At 42.7% G+C, this 14,122-nt stretch overlaps 1 protein-coding gene across 1 annotated transcript in view; it reads left to right on the top strand.

Moving 5' to 3' along the window:
- The window catches only part of FASN (fatty acid synthase), a 43,320-nt gene extending 30,077 nt beyond the window's left edge, over positions 1-13,243 (top strand). Inside the window, exons 30-43 of the mRNA XM_032706323.1 lie at positions 475-594; positions 745-867; positions 1,454-1,677; positions 1,967-2,168; positions 4,637-4,788; positions 5,279-5,370; positions 5,520-5,671; positions 5,956-6,198; positions 7,714-7,902; positions 8,415-8,642; positions 9,051-9,271; positions 9,801-9,899; positions 10,095-10,346; positions 11,452-13,243. Of these exons, the coding sequence (XP_032562214.1) occupies positions 475-594; positions 745-867; positions 1,454-1,677; positions 1,967-2,168; positions 4,637-4,788; positions 5,279-5,370; positions 5,520-5,671; positions 5,956-6,198; positions 7,714-7,902; positions 8,415-8,642; positions 9,051-9,271; positions 9,801-9,899; positions 10,095-10,346; positions 11,452-11,589 (2,435 nt within the window). The 3' untranslated portion in view covers positions 11,590-13,243. The remainder of the gene's footprint in view (positions 1-474; positions 595-744; positions 868-1,453; positions 1,678-1,966; positions 2,169-4,636; positions 4,789-5,278; positions 5,371-5,519; positions 5,672-5,955; positions 6,199-7,713; positions 7,903-8,414; positions 8,643-9,050; positions 9,272-9,800; positions 9,900-10,094; positions 10,347-11,451) is intronic.
- Positions 13,244-14,122: the final 879 nt, after the last annotated feature.

Here is a 14,122-nt window from a genome sequence, read left to right as displayed (position 1 = left end):
TAAGTATACACCTATGTAGGTATATACTTATTCCCCCCAATATGATCTGCTGTAGCTTTTATCTAGTTTCCAGGCTGAGAACTGCATACATGATAAATACTGACTATGTGCTTAAAACTTCCGCAACACAGTCAGATTTCTTTACCCCTGCCCGCTGTATAATCAAAAGTACGGAAAAAGATCAAGGCTTGTTCCTTTTGATTCGATAATATGAATCCAATGCCTATGCATTGAAAGGTTTTGGTCTTTTTCTGGTCCTTGCTCTACCTTATAAATGAGCAGTACCAACCAGACAGCCTTTGTCTTAAGGTTTGACATCTTGAGAGACTAAGAGCTTTGAAACAAGTGATTGATGGCTGCTCATGGTTGCAGTCCTTTGGGAAAAGATGTGCAGAGGAAAATGGGCTGTTTCATCATAAAAAAAGAAATTAGTGTAAGAGTACTGACATCTTTCAACCTATTTTCTACTTCCAGGCTCTACTGAGAAACGTGAGTATCTCCAAGCAAGATTCCCACAGCTGGATGCTAATAGCTTTGCCAGCTCCAGAGATACTACCTTTGAGCAACATGTACTGCGAGTTACCAATGGAAAAGGTGAAGTTCAAGAAATATTTTTCCTTTTTTTGTTAGCTGTGCCACATTATGCAGTTGGACCTTCTAAAGACAATATGAGTCACTAGAAGACAGGGTTAGGCTCTTGGCAGAGTTGAGTTTATTAAGTAGTTGCTTCTCCTTTCGTTGCAGGTGTCAATCTTGTGTTAAATTCCTTGGCAGAAGAGAAGCTCCAGGCCAGTTTGCGTTGTCTTGCTCGACATGGGCGCTTCTTGGAAATAGGCAAATTCGATCTGTCTAACAACAGTCAGCTTGGTAAGATGGGCACCAGGAAATACATTTAATTAGGTTTTAGCTACTCACCAGCACCCCCAGATCCCTTCCTGCAGGGCTGGTCTCCAGCCACTCCCAGTTTGTACCTGTGTCTGACATTTACAAGAATGTTCTCCTGTTTTAGAATGATTGCATATAGCAAGTGTTGACAGTCTGCTTTCTTATTCTAATTAAATTTCAAAATCATCTTCTTCATCTTGCTATGAGGAAGAGTCTCTTGTGGAGATTGACAGGATGCATTAGGATTCTAGCTCCTCTGTGACTCTAACTCAGCTGTCACTGGACAAAAAAATGTCCTTTTTAATATCAGACTAACCATGATATAGCTTGTCCTCTCAACACGCAGTTTTTGTGAGTGGAATTTCTGTTAAACTGGGTCTGCTTATAAGAGAACAACCTAATGAATATAGCATTTGGAGAGTATATGCAAGAATGAGTTTGGAAAATGTAGAATTCAAGCATTTGAGTGCTTTACTCCTGTGACCTACACAGAAATGTTTCTGAAGCAGAAGATAGATTGTTTTGAAATGTCAGCAGCATCAGGTCATAACCAAGTTGCTTTTTCTAGGAATGGCTCTCTTCCTCAAGAATGTGGCATTTCATGGGATCCTATTAGATTCGATATTTGATGAGGGAAACCAAGAGTGGGAAATAGTATCAGAGTTGTTGAAGAAAGGCATAAAAGACGGTGTAGTAAAGCCCCTGAAGAGTACAGTCTTCAACAAAGAAGATGTAGAATCTGCCTTCAGGTTCATGGCACAAGGAAAACATATTGGCAAAGTTATGATCAAGGTAATGAGATAATGACTTTGATTCTCTGATGCATCTGGCATCCTCTGTAGCTGACTGTATTGGATATTTTGATCCATTTTGAGTTGAAATTGTGTAACTAGGACAGCACAGGGTCAGTTTTTACTGCTGACACTGTAACAAATGTAGCTGTCAAGTCTCTGTGCTGATTCTACAAGGTTCATTCCCACTGACTGAAGGAGCATAGCATGGAAAGATAATTGTATTGTGTATCTGATCGTAACAACTGTTTTGTTTGTTTGTTTGTTTCCTTTGTGGGGGCGTGGGGAAGGTCCAAGAAGAGGAAAAGAAATATGCTTTAAGAAAGTCTGAACCAGTGAAAATCTCTGCAATCTCTCGTACCTCCTGTCCACCCACCAAGTCTTACATCATCACAGGGGGCTTAGGAGGATTTGGGCTTGAGTTGGCACAGTGGCTGGTTGAGAGAGGAGCACAGAAGCTCATACTGACGTCTCGTTCTGGCATACGAACTGGTAAGCAAAAATTGTAAGGGAACAGGGAAACTGACTACCTTTCAACAGACCTCAGTTTGTAGTTTCTCTCCATTTTTAAGCCTTCTGTTGGCAAATAATAATGTCTTGATCTCTTTTCTTCCCTTTCCTCTGTGTATTATCTCACTTTAAACAAACTATTGTCCCCTTTATTCTAAAGGAGGAAGTATCTTTTAACTTGACCTTTTTTCCAACTACTACTTTCCCCTTTTTATGCTTCCTAATTCTATCAACCCGTTTTCTCCCTCACACAATTTTTTTGCAGCCTTACTTTTTACCCCCTCTGCAAAGTCTGCATTTGCTACCTCACTGACTTGTCCAGTGGCTGTAGCATGTTGGATCACATGCCACAAGGAGGGGCCTATAAACTCCTTGTTAAAAATACTCTGTCTCTCAGATTACATGTGTGGATGCTTGCTCTTACTCCTTAGGTGGCACATCTGTAAAGATGGACCCTACTATCTGATAACATCTGTAAGTGGTTTTACTCAGTTTTAAGGCGTTAGTTTGATTACAGTTGCAGCATTGAGATTTCTTATCGGTGATAGTCTTCAGTATTTCCTCATACAATCTCTGTCTCTACAGGTTTCTTCTTTCTTTTGGCAAGCTCACAATTGCACAACTTGCGCAAACACGTAGATCAAATATTTCTCAACTTCAGGCTATGCTCTATAATCTGTTGCCTTGCTCTAATCTAGCCATTCTTTCCTGTCCCAGTACCCGAATTCTTGTTCATTTCCCTTCACGGTTGTACTTCTTCTTCCTTCCCCCCCCCCAGCCTTATCACAGAATATGCCTAGTTGGAAGGGACCCACAAGGATCATCGAGTCCTACTCCTAGTGCTGCACCCATTCCCAAGAGTCACACCATGTGCCTGAGAGTATCGTCCAAATGCTTCTTAAACTTTGTCAGCCTTGGTGCTGTGACCACTTGTCTGGGGAGCCTATTCCAGCATCCAACCACCCTCTCGGTGAAGAACCTCTTTCTAATATCTAACCTAAACTCCCCTGACACAACTTCAGGCCATTCCCTCAGGTTCTGTCACCAGTCAAAACAGAGAAGAGATCAGTGTCTGCCCCTCCTCTTCCTCTCACAAGGAAGTTGTAACTGCAATGAGATCTCCCCTCAGTCTCCTCCAGCTGAACACACCAAGTGCCCTCAGCCGCTCCTCACGTGGCTTTCACTCAAGGCCCTTCCCCATCTTTGTTGCCCTCCTTTGGACGCCCTCCAAGGGCTTCATATCTTCCTTACATCACAGTGCCCAAAACTGCCACAATATTGCAGGCGAGGCCGCCCCAGGTCAGAGCAGAGCGGGACAATTCCCTCCATGGCCCAGCTGGCAATGCTGGGCCTGATGCCCCCAGGACAGACTTGGCCCTCCTGGCTGCCAGGGCACTGCTGTCTCATGGCCAATTGGCCACCCACCAGCACCCCCAGGGCCCCTTCCTGGCACTGCTTTCCAGCATCTCATTCCCCAGTCTGTATGTACACCCAGGGTTGCCCCATCTAGGGGCAGAATCTTGCACTTTCCCTTGTTGAACTTCATACAGTTGGTGATTCCCAGCCGTCTGATCTGTCAAGGTCTCTCTGCAGGGCCTCCCTGCCTTTGAGGGAGTCAACAGCTCCTCCCAGTTTTGCGTCATCTGCAGACTTTCTTGGTATCTCTTCTAGTCTGCATGTCCAAGTCATTTATAAAGATGTTGAAGAGCACAGGGCCCAAGACAGAGCCCTGTGGAATCCCACTAGTGACAGGTTAGGGTTACCTCAGTCACTGTCATTCTCTGTGCTCGATCCGAGGGCTAATTGCTCGCCCACCACATGATGTGTTTATCCAGCTCTGGGCCGGACAGTTTGTCCAGAAGGATACACTGAGAGACAGTATTGAAAGCTTTACTGAAATCCAAAAAGATTACATCAACTGGCTTCCCTTGATCAAGCAGGTGGGTTACCTTGTCATAAAAGGAAATCAGGTTGGATAAGCAGGGCTTTTCCTCTCATGAAGCCGTGCTGGCTGTGACCAACGACTGCCTTGTCTTTCTGGTATTTTTCAATACCTCCCAGAATAATCTTCTCCACAACTTTACCTGGCACTGAAGTGAGATTGGCAGGCCTGTAGTTTTGGGGTCCTCCTTCTTGCCCTTCTTGAAAATCAAGATAACGTTCGCCAGCTTCCAGTCAGCTGGGACCTCTCCGCATTTCCAAGTCTGCTCAAAAATCATTGAGAGAGGTTCTCCCGATTCTGTTCTCCACTTGATTTATTTAGAATATTTCTGAAATTCAAGTGATTTCTAGCTACTGTTTTAAGTTTTGGCCAATTTTTGTCTTGTAGCTGAATCAGAAATTATTTAGCTATTCAGTCCTTATCTAGTCAGAAAATAAGGAGCAGGTTAACCAAAGCCTTATGGTTTGAATGCTTCATCTCAGGCACTGTCTGCCTTTATTTTTTGTAGGCTACCAGGCTAAACGTGTTAAAGAGTGGAAGGCACTGGGAATCCAAGTGTTGGTATCTACCAGTGATATTGGAACACTGGAAGGAACGCAGCTATTGATAGAAGAAGCTTTGCAGCTTGGACCAGTTGGAGGCATCTTTAATTTGGCTGTGGTAAGTAAGAAAAATGCTTGTAAGAGGCAGCACCCATTCAAGTGACTTTTTTACTGAAGGCAATCAGGCTTCATACAGTTTTAGTTCTCTGTGTTTCAAAGGACACTATGTTTTGGGTTTACCTAGTGACTAAAGGCTTCTGGTTCTGGCCCCTTGACCTGAGAAGCAACAGTATTTGGCCAGCAAGTTCAGTTCTGTGATAAAATAAATGTTGTCCAAGATCTCTGGGGACAGGAAAAATCCCATTTAGAACTTGCCAAAATTGTTGCTGTGGCAATACTGAAAAAATACTGAAAAAAAGCAGACTTAGCAAAAGCCATGGTGTCATATTTTGGGATATTCAGTATATGTCTGTACTGCAAAGTTACAAAAATACATTGTATAGAGATATCCTCTCATATCTGAAGCCTTGTGCCATATTTAAACAGAGAAACTGGAGATACTGAACCTGCACCTTCTTTTTTTAATCCCTCCTCCCACCCCCCAATAGGTCCTTAGAGATGGCATGATTGAAAATCAAACCCCTGAATTATTCTGGGAGGTCAACAAGCCCAAGTATTCAGGCACCCTTCATTTGGATTGGTAAGTGTCTGTAGAAGGGACAAATAATAACTGCTTTTATGGTCACAGAAGTGATCAAACTTAGTCGTTTTAGTCTTGCACTAGCCTTCCTCGGTAACATAGTTAGCAAGTTTTTCTGATGAGGTTTCTCTCTCCTGCTCTGCTCCCAGGGTGACTCGTAAGAAGTGTCCAGGTCTGGACTATTTTGTTGTGTTCTCCTCTGTAAGCTGTGGAAGAGGTAATGCTGGGCAAAGTAATTATGGCTTTGCCAATTCTACCATGGAGCGTATCTGTGAGCAGCGACATCATGATGGACTCCCAGGTAAGATGACTTTACTCATTGCACAGAATAATCTCTCTCCCCAAACATCCAGAACCAGCTCACCAGAGACCTGTGCACTTACCTGGAGTGATAATGAATGTTGAAGGCTGTTTTCCCCTCCCAACTGTTATCCTGAATCATTCATGTGTGAATGAACACTGACCATTTAACAGCACAAAGGAAATGCAGGCCTTAGCTTAGCTGGTTTTTAACTCTGTTTTGTTGCTGCACACGTGCTTTAGTTAGAAGGCTTAGTGTGTTCTTTGTTCTGATTTCTCCTCCAGGCCTGGCAATCCAGTGGGGAGCCATTGGTGATGTGGGTATCTTGCTGAAGACAATGGGAAACAAAGACATTGTGGTGGGGGGAACAATTCCCCAGCAAATCAGCTCGTGCCTGGAGGTGCTGGATATCTTCCTGAATCAACCTCATCCTGTCATGTCCAGTTTTGTCCTAGCAGAGAAGGTCTCTGTGAAAGCTGAAGGAGGCAGTCAACGGGATCTTGTAGAAGCTGTTGCTCACATCCTGGGTAAGTGCTCTCACTCAAGCACTGCTGAACAGTGTCTACCATCTCATTGCTTTTGGAAAGCAGTGGTGCTGCTGTAGGTGCTCTGTTCAGCATCTCCTCCTGATTTCCTGTGGTGTGGGTATGTTGTTGTTGTGAGACTGTTCGCTTTTTTTCTCTTTTTTTCATTTACAGTGCTCCTTCTCTCCAGTAATCACTTGGTTTCTTGTACGGGCTTTACTCCCTTACTGTGTTTACATACTCATGCACATATACTCCAGTGTCTTGAGTTTTATTTAAAGTGGACTGATACTTCTCTCCAATGGAGAATCAACAGGAACAGCCCCCAGAAGCAAAATTCTGGGACAGTATATAATAGGGGAAATATATTACTTACTTTCTGAGTACTATTCCAGCTTTCAAACATTCACCTTGGAATGTCCCCATGCTGCAAAAAGTAGCTTTTCTGTACTAAGTGGCTAACTGGTAGTGTATTCACTAACCAGCTGTCTGTCATCCCATGTGAACATCTAGTAACCACAGCTTAAATATGTGTTACAGGTGCCACGTCCTGTCTGTATTGAACTTGCTTCCTTTTATCATTGTGTCCCCTATTTTTATGTTGAAAGGGAATAATCTCTGTCAACTCTGTCTGCTGTGTCCCACTTCAGTTATCTCTTTTGCAGACAAAAGTGTGTATTGATCCTTTGTTTTCTACCATAAGAGGTACTGATAAATGAAAGGCAGTCTCCTGAGTGGTATTTAAAGAATTGTGTGCAGTTCATTGACAGCACATCTGGCCTCTGAGAGCAGACATGGCTTTTATAACCAGCTGTAGGGTTAGTTTGGAAGGAGGAAGTGTGAAGACAACAAAGGGAGACGCTAGTAATGAGGCCTAATGGTGGGAAGGGTGGCATCATGGGGCAGCACAAGGGAGAGGATAAGGCAAACAGCTGTAGATGCAGGTGTTATTTTAAGAGGCTTTTTACAGGTAAGGCCTGTATGTGTTATTATGAGAGGCCTTTTACAGGTAAGGAAAGGATGAGAGATTGAACATTGTGAAAATTGAAGGGGAAAAGGCAATGAAGGCTAGAGGAATCATATTCTCCTCCAGTGTAAAAGACATTGTGTTGCAATCACCCATCATTGACACTGATAACTTTCATCTCATGTCGTAGATCAGGATTAGTTGCGTTAAGTTTAGGACTGCAGTTTCAGTTAGAGCCCCCAGTATGCGAAATTTGTCTAGCTGACTGACTGCTCAGGACTCGGTCTAGAGCTGATGTGAAAATGTTCACAGCTATTTATCTGGGACTGTCATAAATCTGAGCACATTTAATGTGTACTCTAAAGACTAGATCCCATATGACAAGATGTGGGTTGTAGAAGAGGTAACTTGTGAAAGTATTAGATGATCCTGAAAGGTAATTCTCTGTAGCTGCAGTTTATTGAGATTTTAGGAGAAAAAAGGAACTGAAGAAGGCTGCTAGAGAGGCCTAGAGCTGAAAAGAAACTGCTGGTGTGCTGTTTTGTTCTCAGGTGTCCGTGATGTGAGTAGTCTGAATGCTGACAGTTCCTTGGCTGACTTGGGCTTGGATTCCTTGATGGGAGTGGAGGTGCGCCAGACACTGGAGAGAGACTATGACATCGTTATGACCATGAGAGAAATTCGACTCCTTACAATCAACAAACTGCGTGAACTTTCTTCCAAGTCCAAGACAGCAGAGGGTACAGTGTCTGGATTAGGGTTGCTACCAGTCACCTGAGTCCAAATAATTAAGCTTGCAATCCATTGCTTTCAGTCTAAGTGACATAAACCTCAGTTGGATAATGAAATAAGGTTATAGCTTTTAAGTGACAGACATGTCACAGGAGTGTATTGACCACTGGGTCAGGCCCATCATTCCTGGGGGCAGGGTATAAGAGCAAGTGTGAAAGCTGCTTTCTTGCCTGGCTAGCATCTGCATGCATGAGTACTCTTACGTGGCTGTGTGCACTATGCAATTTGAGACCTTTTACTTCTCTGGGGAATAAACAATGTAATGTCATGCTTATAGTAAGCTAAAAGCATGTGCCCTTGCTGCAGAGAAACTGACAGTAGGAAGATCCTTATGTCTGTGTCTGATGTGCTGAGCCAATGGGCTAATCTAGAGCAGCCCTGAGGTTCTCCTTTAGGAATGTGGCTACATGACCAAGACTGATCCTGAAGCTAATTGTGTTTGGTGTGCTTTCCTTCAAAGAGCTGAAGTCGTCCCCACTGACGAAGACAGGCCTGGGCGAACCTCCAAAACTAGATTTGAACAACTTGTTAGTGAACCCAGAAGGGCCAACAATCACCCGTCTCAATGATGTTCAGAGCACAGAGCGCCCTCTTTTCCTTGTTCACCCCATTGAAGGATCCATTGCAGTTTTCTACACTCTCGCCTCCAGACTTCACATGCCCTGCTATGGGCTCCAGTGTACAAGAGGTATCTCAGTTCTTCAGCACTTTGAATGCAAACGTAACATTCTGAACTGTAGTTGCTTTACAGACAGTGCTTTGTTTCTAGACTATTAAACTCTCAGGGACAAGTATCAGGGCCTATTAGTCTACATAGGGTCATGTCAAACATCCCCAAGTATCAAGAGGAATAATAGGTTAGATTGAAGAGCTTATGTATGGGGAAAAAAGAAGCATACTATTCCACCTGTCCTTGGAAAGCAGGAGTATTACTACTGGTTTTTCAAAACACAAGTTTTTAACCATAATCTAGTAATTTACCTGCACAATAACCTGAATGTTTCCAACAGGGTTGTTTCTCAGTGCGCGAAAACATATTTGTCTCTGCCAGTGTCTTTTCACCAGAGTCTGTTTCTAACTCACTTCTGTGTTCTAGCTGCTCCCTTGGACAGCATCCAGAGCCTGGCAGCCTATTACATTGACTGCATGAAGCAGATCCAGCCTGAAGGGCCTTACCGCATCGCTGGATACTCCTTCGGTGCCTGTGTAGCCTTTGAAATGTGCTCCCAGCTGCAAGCACAACAAAATGCTTCCCATGCACTCAACAGTTTATTCCTCTTTGATGGGTCTCATTCCTTTGTGGCAGCATATACTCAGGTGAGGGACACAAAGAAAATCTTCTGTCTGGGGACCATCCTCTCATGAGGGCTTAGTATTGGAGCTTAGTATTCTAGATATGAGCAATCTGAAAAGCTGACAACCTTCTTAACAGGGAAGTTGGGAGACAGCTGTGGACAGTGGATGCTTTAGAGATGGCTGAAGGGTAGAAGCGTATAACGGGTCGTCTTCATTAATTGGCAAGAGCTCAGGCACAAGTGTTGCTCTTGCTGTGATAAATCATAATATTAGTATGTCTTCTGGAAGATCCTGGTGTCTGCAAGTCAAGATCCTCGTGTAGTGGTGCTAGGAAACCTTGCTTAAGGCTTCCCTTCCATTTACATTGTACTTTCTAGAGAATACTTGGCTCTTGGCAATTGCCACCCCTGGATTTGCTTCCTAATCTCTCAAGGGACTCCCCCCTCCCTTTTTTCCGCAGTTCATACCCTTTGTTCTTAATTGTTTTTATCTGACTTTCAGGATCAGGCACATCCCTTTCACGTTCATATTGTGTTCTTCTCTTTTCCAGAGCTACAGAGCCAAACTGACCCAAGGAAATGAGGCTGCATTGGAGACTGAAGCGTTATGTGCCTTTGTTCAGCAATTTACAGGCACTGAATACAATAAGGTAATCTTTATTTTTTTATATGTGTGTATGCGTATATATATATCTATCTTAAAAAGTGTGTGTGTATAAATATATATATAAAAAAGTAGCTACGTATATTTCTTAATATTGCACAAGAGGGGTGTGGTTTGTTGCCTAATGGAGATGGATTCTGAGCTATTGAGACTAATGTAAAAAAAATGTTAATATTTCCAGCTGCTGGAGGTTCTTCTGCCCCTGAAAGATCTGGAGGCTCGTGTGAATGCTGCTGTAGACTTGATAACTGAAATTCATACAAACATCAATCGTGAAGCACTCAGCTTTGCTGCTACTTCATTTTACCATAAACTGAAGGCTGCTGACAAGTATATACCAGACTCCAAGTATCATGGGAATGTGACACTGATGCGGGCAAAGTCTCACAATGAATATGAGGAAGGTCTGGGAAGAGACTACAAACTCTCAGAGGTCAGTTTCAGGTCCACTGGTGACTGTTGAGTTTCTCCTGATATTTGGGGGATCCAAAGAAAAGCGTGGAAAATCATCATCCTTACTGAGGAAAAATGGACAAAACCAACCTGAAAGAAATTATCGCTCTGCAGCTATTGTGCTCTAACAAGAATTAGAAGTCCCAAAAAGCAAATGCATTGATTGGTTCCAGGCATTTTCTGTGGGTAATGAGGGCCAGAAGGTCAGGCTTCTGTAGTGAATAATGTTTTCTACAGCTGATTCTTGCAGCCCTCTAGAATTACTTTGGATGATAAAGATGTTAAAAGAGAGTAACTTTTAGTCTTCTTTCACTATAGATCCTAAAGTTTGTCCACTGAATGGGGGAAGCCTCCTAAAGAGCAAGTGTCAGCCTTCTGACAATAAAGGCGGCTTTTTCTCAGTTACCTTTTCTGGACCACTTAGAAGTTAGTAGTTAGCAGTGGGTTTCTTGTGGGCCTAAAAAAAGTAGGGTTGTGGCCTGTAGTCCAGGTAAGGTCACTGTTCTATAGCGCCTGCTCACATAGAAGGGTTAAATGTCTTATGGTGCAAATGCCAGGGAAAAGGAAGTGATTTTCAGAATTCTCTTCCTGTTTCTGGCATCTCCTGTCTTTTCAGACTTCTAACTTAGTCATTATTGATTCCAGGCTAATTTACATGTTCTTAAGGTTACATAATGACCTTAAAGAAAGACTTATGGTGATGGGAGAAAGATAGTGGGGAAAGGGGGTGTTTATTTGGTTTTCTTAAGGGCTTGGAAGTAGCTACTTTATCATTATTCTTTGATATTGTAGGTAAATTATTCTTTTGGTACCAGATTGGCTAACTTCCTGCCCAGATTATATTTGAGTGGACTGCCTGCCAGGCTGTCACACTACTGTGCTTTAAAACACTGGTTCCAAACAGTGCCCTGCAGCCAAGCTATGAAAATGTGTCAGGGTAAAACTGGTGCTGTTTTTAACTGAATTTAGTAGAGACAGTGGTGTAAACTATGAGTAACTTAAAAGACTGACAAACCCAAACCAGCTAGATGACCAACTGGTTGTAGATTGTGAATGAAAAGTTGGGGTTTTTTGTGTCTCTGCAGGTATGTGATGGGAAAGTATCTGTCCACGTTGTTGAAGGGGATCACCGCACCTTGCTGGAGGGAGTTGGTGTTGAATCGATTATTGGAATCATCCACAGCTCACTGGCAGAGCCACGTGTCAGTGTCAGGGAGGGTTAACTTCTGCTTATTCACTGTCGGTGAAGAAAATGCCAACGACATTCCTAGTTATGACAGACCCCAAGGAACTCTTCCTATTGTTCAACATCTCATCTGCTCTGCTGCCAGAACTGGGAAGTCCAGCTGTACTCGACTGGTCTTTTTTTCTCTCTTTCTTGCTTATCTTTTCCCAACTTTTATGGGTTCTATCTCTTTCCTTTCCTATGCTGTTTTTCCCCCTAGTAACCCTGTCTGTGTTACTGTAGTGCTGTGACTCTGTCACTGTGCACTGCTATGAGGGTTCCCCCCCGATGGTTGCTTCCTACACCCTTGGCAGTATGAAAAACAAATCTAGGAGTAGATTTCTTGTGCTCTATATTGTTTTTGTCTTAACAGTATTCCAAAGGGTATGTGATAGCACTTGTTGACCAAGCCTAGTGAGCAGAGAGAGGAGTGGAGCTGCAGCTGATTTTGGAGATACTTTTTGTCTGTGAAGAATCAGTCTGCAGTTTAGGTCAGAAAGAGAATTCCATTGAGGGTTTTGTAACTATATTTTTTAATTTGCTATATTCTAAGTATTTATTGTGTCAAACCTGAGACTTCTTACTTGGTTTTAATTTATCATGGGTTATAGGAGAAAAGAAACATCCCTTTTTGGAGGGGAAGATTTATCCTACAAGAGAAACTTGCCCATTTGTTAAACAAAAGTGCATCTTTGGAATAGTCTGGTTTCTTGTTTGGTTCGTTCTTTTATCTCCCACTGCCCTGCCCTATTCAGAAAGGAAAAGGTAGAAAAAAAGATTCTTGCCATCATTCACTCTTCTTAGGAGAGAGGGGCCTGGGGGGATAGGGTGGATGGTTTGACAGACGCCCCTGTATTGAACAGCCTTAACTTGGGCAAAGGTGTTCCTAGGCCGGTACTTTGTTTGTTTGTATTTGTGCAAGGTTCTGTGCCCTCCTGTATCAGAACCTTAGTAAAGCATTAAGATTATTGCTTTACCTTATTCCCTCCCACCTTCAGTCTCGCCACCCAACCAAACATTTGGAATGTGGGGGCAGGGAGTAGAATTCCTTAACAACTGAATTAATCCTCCCACCCCTGCTCTCATATAACCAAAGCTCAGGCAAACATACAAGTATCTAAGAAGCCTCTGTATATTTTATTTAGCACAGGGCTTGCTTAGGCCTTGTGTATTCATTTTCCTTTCAGTAATGAGACTGGAGATCCCACATAAGTTAGCCAAGTAATCAGTTTGATGGTATGATTTTAAAACATAGTACCTTTTTAAAGGAAACCTGCATAAAATTCAATTGAAAAATTTCTTGCCTTTGCTATGCTGCATCTGTCCTTTCCAAAATCAGTAAATCCTTGCTACACTTATGATACAGAGGAGACCTGGGTAGCAACAAAGCACCAACTAGGAGGAGCTATTGTGCCTCTCAGAACTGCTGTAAAACCCCAGTTTGCTCTATCTTCATCCCCCAGTGAAGCGTCTTGGTAGTACAGGAGCGTTCCAGTGACAGGAACAGATGGCTCTTCACTGCAGGTTCTGACCTAGTGTCTTTTGCTTATACCGCCCTCTGTTGATAGTGGCTGGGTTAACTGGTTTTAGTTTTATAAAGTATTTCTTTTGTGAAATCTGAAATAAAACAACATAATGTCAGCTTAAACCATTTTGTAATGTCTTGTTCTTTTTTTTCTTGTTTGTTTTTTTTTCTTTTAATTAATACTTTTGGGTCTGAAGAGTGTCTTTTTCTCTTTGGCTTTCCTAGTATTAAACAGAATTGATCACTAGTTGGCTTTTTGTCTTATTTTCTACCACCATTTCTTAATTTCGTGTTTCACCTGGAATCTCTCATTTCTTGGTATCAAGCAAAAACTGCTGTTGGCATATCTGATTTGGAGTCTAGAGAAATAATAATAATAATAAAGACTTAGTACACTAGAGCATGGCTTCTTGTTGCCATGATTTTGGTACCTTAGATACAATCAATATACAGCCACAATATTGAAGTGAAAACTCTCAGCCTCTAATTCAGGCTCTTGTGGTATTGGACAAGCCATAAATGCTCCTGCTTCAGTTTCCTGATCTGTAAAATGGGACAACAGCATCTACCTCAGGGTCAGTGAGAGGGTTAGACAGGCAATGGGTATAAATGCTGTGAAGTTTTAGGTGTGAGGACTAGGTGTTAGTAGCAGAAGGAGAAAAGCGGGTAACGTGGGAAGGGGACGTGCCTTACAGCTGCGAAGAATCCAGTGCTGAAGTGGCTATGAACTGTGTGCATTCCATGGGGCTTCATCAGATCTCCTGTACCCTGTCCCTGCACATATTGGCACAGGGTACTACATAAAACAGATGGAGACTGGTTGGGTTTGGTTTAACTAGTGGCAGTTGTAGTGAGCCTGAAAAAAAGGAGTTGAAAGAATCCTACTTGTCTTGGTTGTGTTGTAAACCTAGAAGGAAAAAGAAAGGAGTAATTAAACTTTGGGCAAACAGGTACAATATTTCTCTACTAAAGTGTTTAATGTCTCTGAATGAGTTGTGTGGAGGGA

The sequence above is a fragment of the Chiroxiphia lanceolata genome, chromosome 19 (genome assembly GCF_009829145.1).
Source record: "Chiroxiphia lanceolata isolate bChiLan1 chromosome 19, bChiLan1.pri, whole genome shotgun sequence".
NCBI lineage: Eukaryota > Metazoa > Chordata > Aves > Passeriformes > Pipridae > Chiroxiphia > Chiroxiphia lanceolata.
The sequence above is the reverse complement of the archived record's forward strand: the minus strand, read 5'-3'. Positions and strand labels throughout refer to the sequence as shown.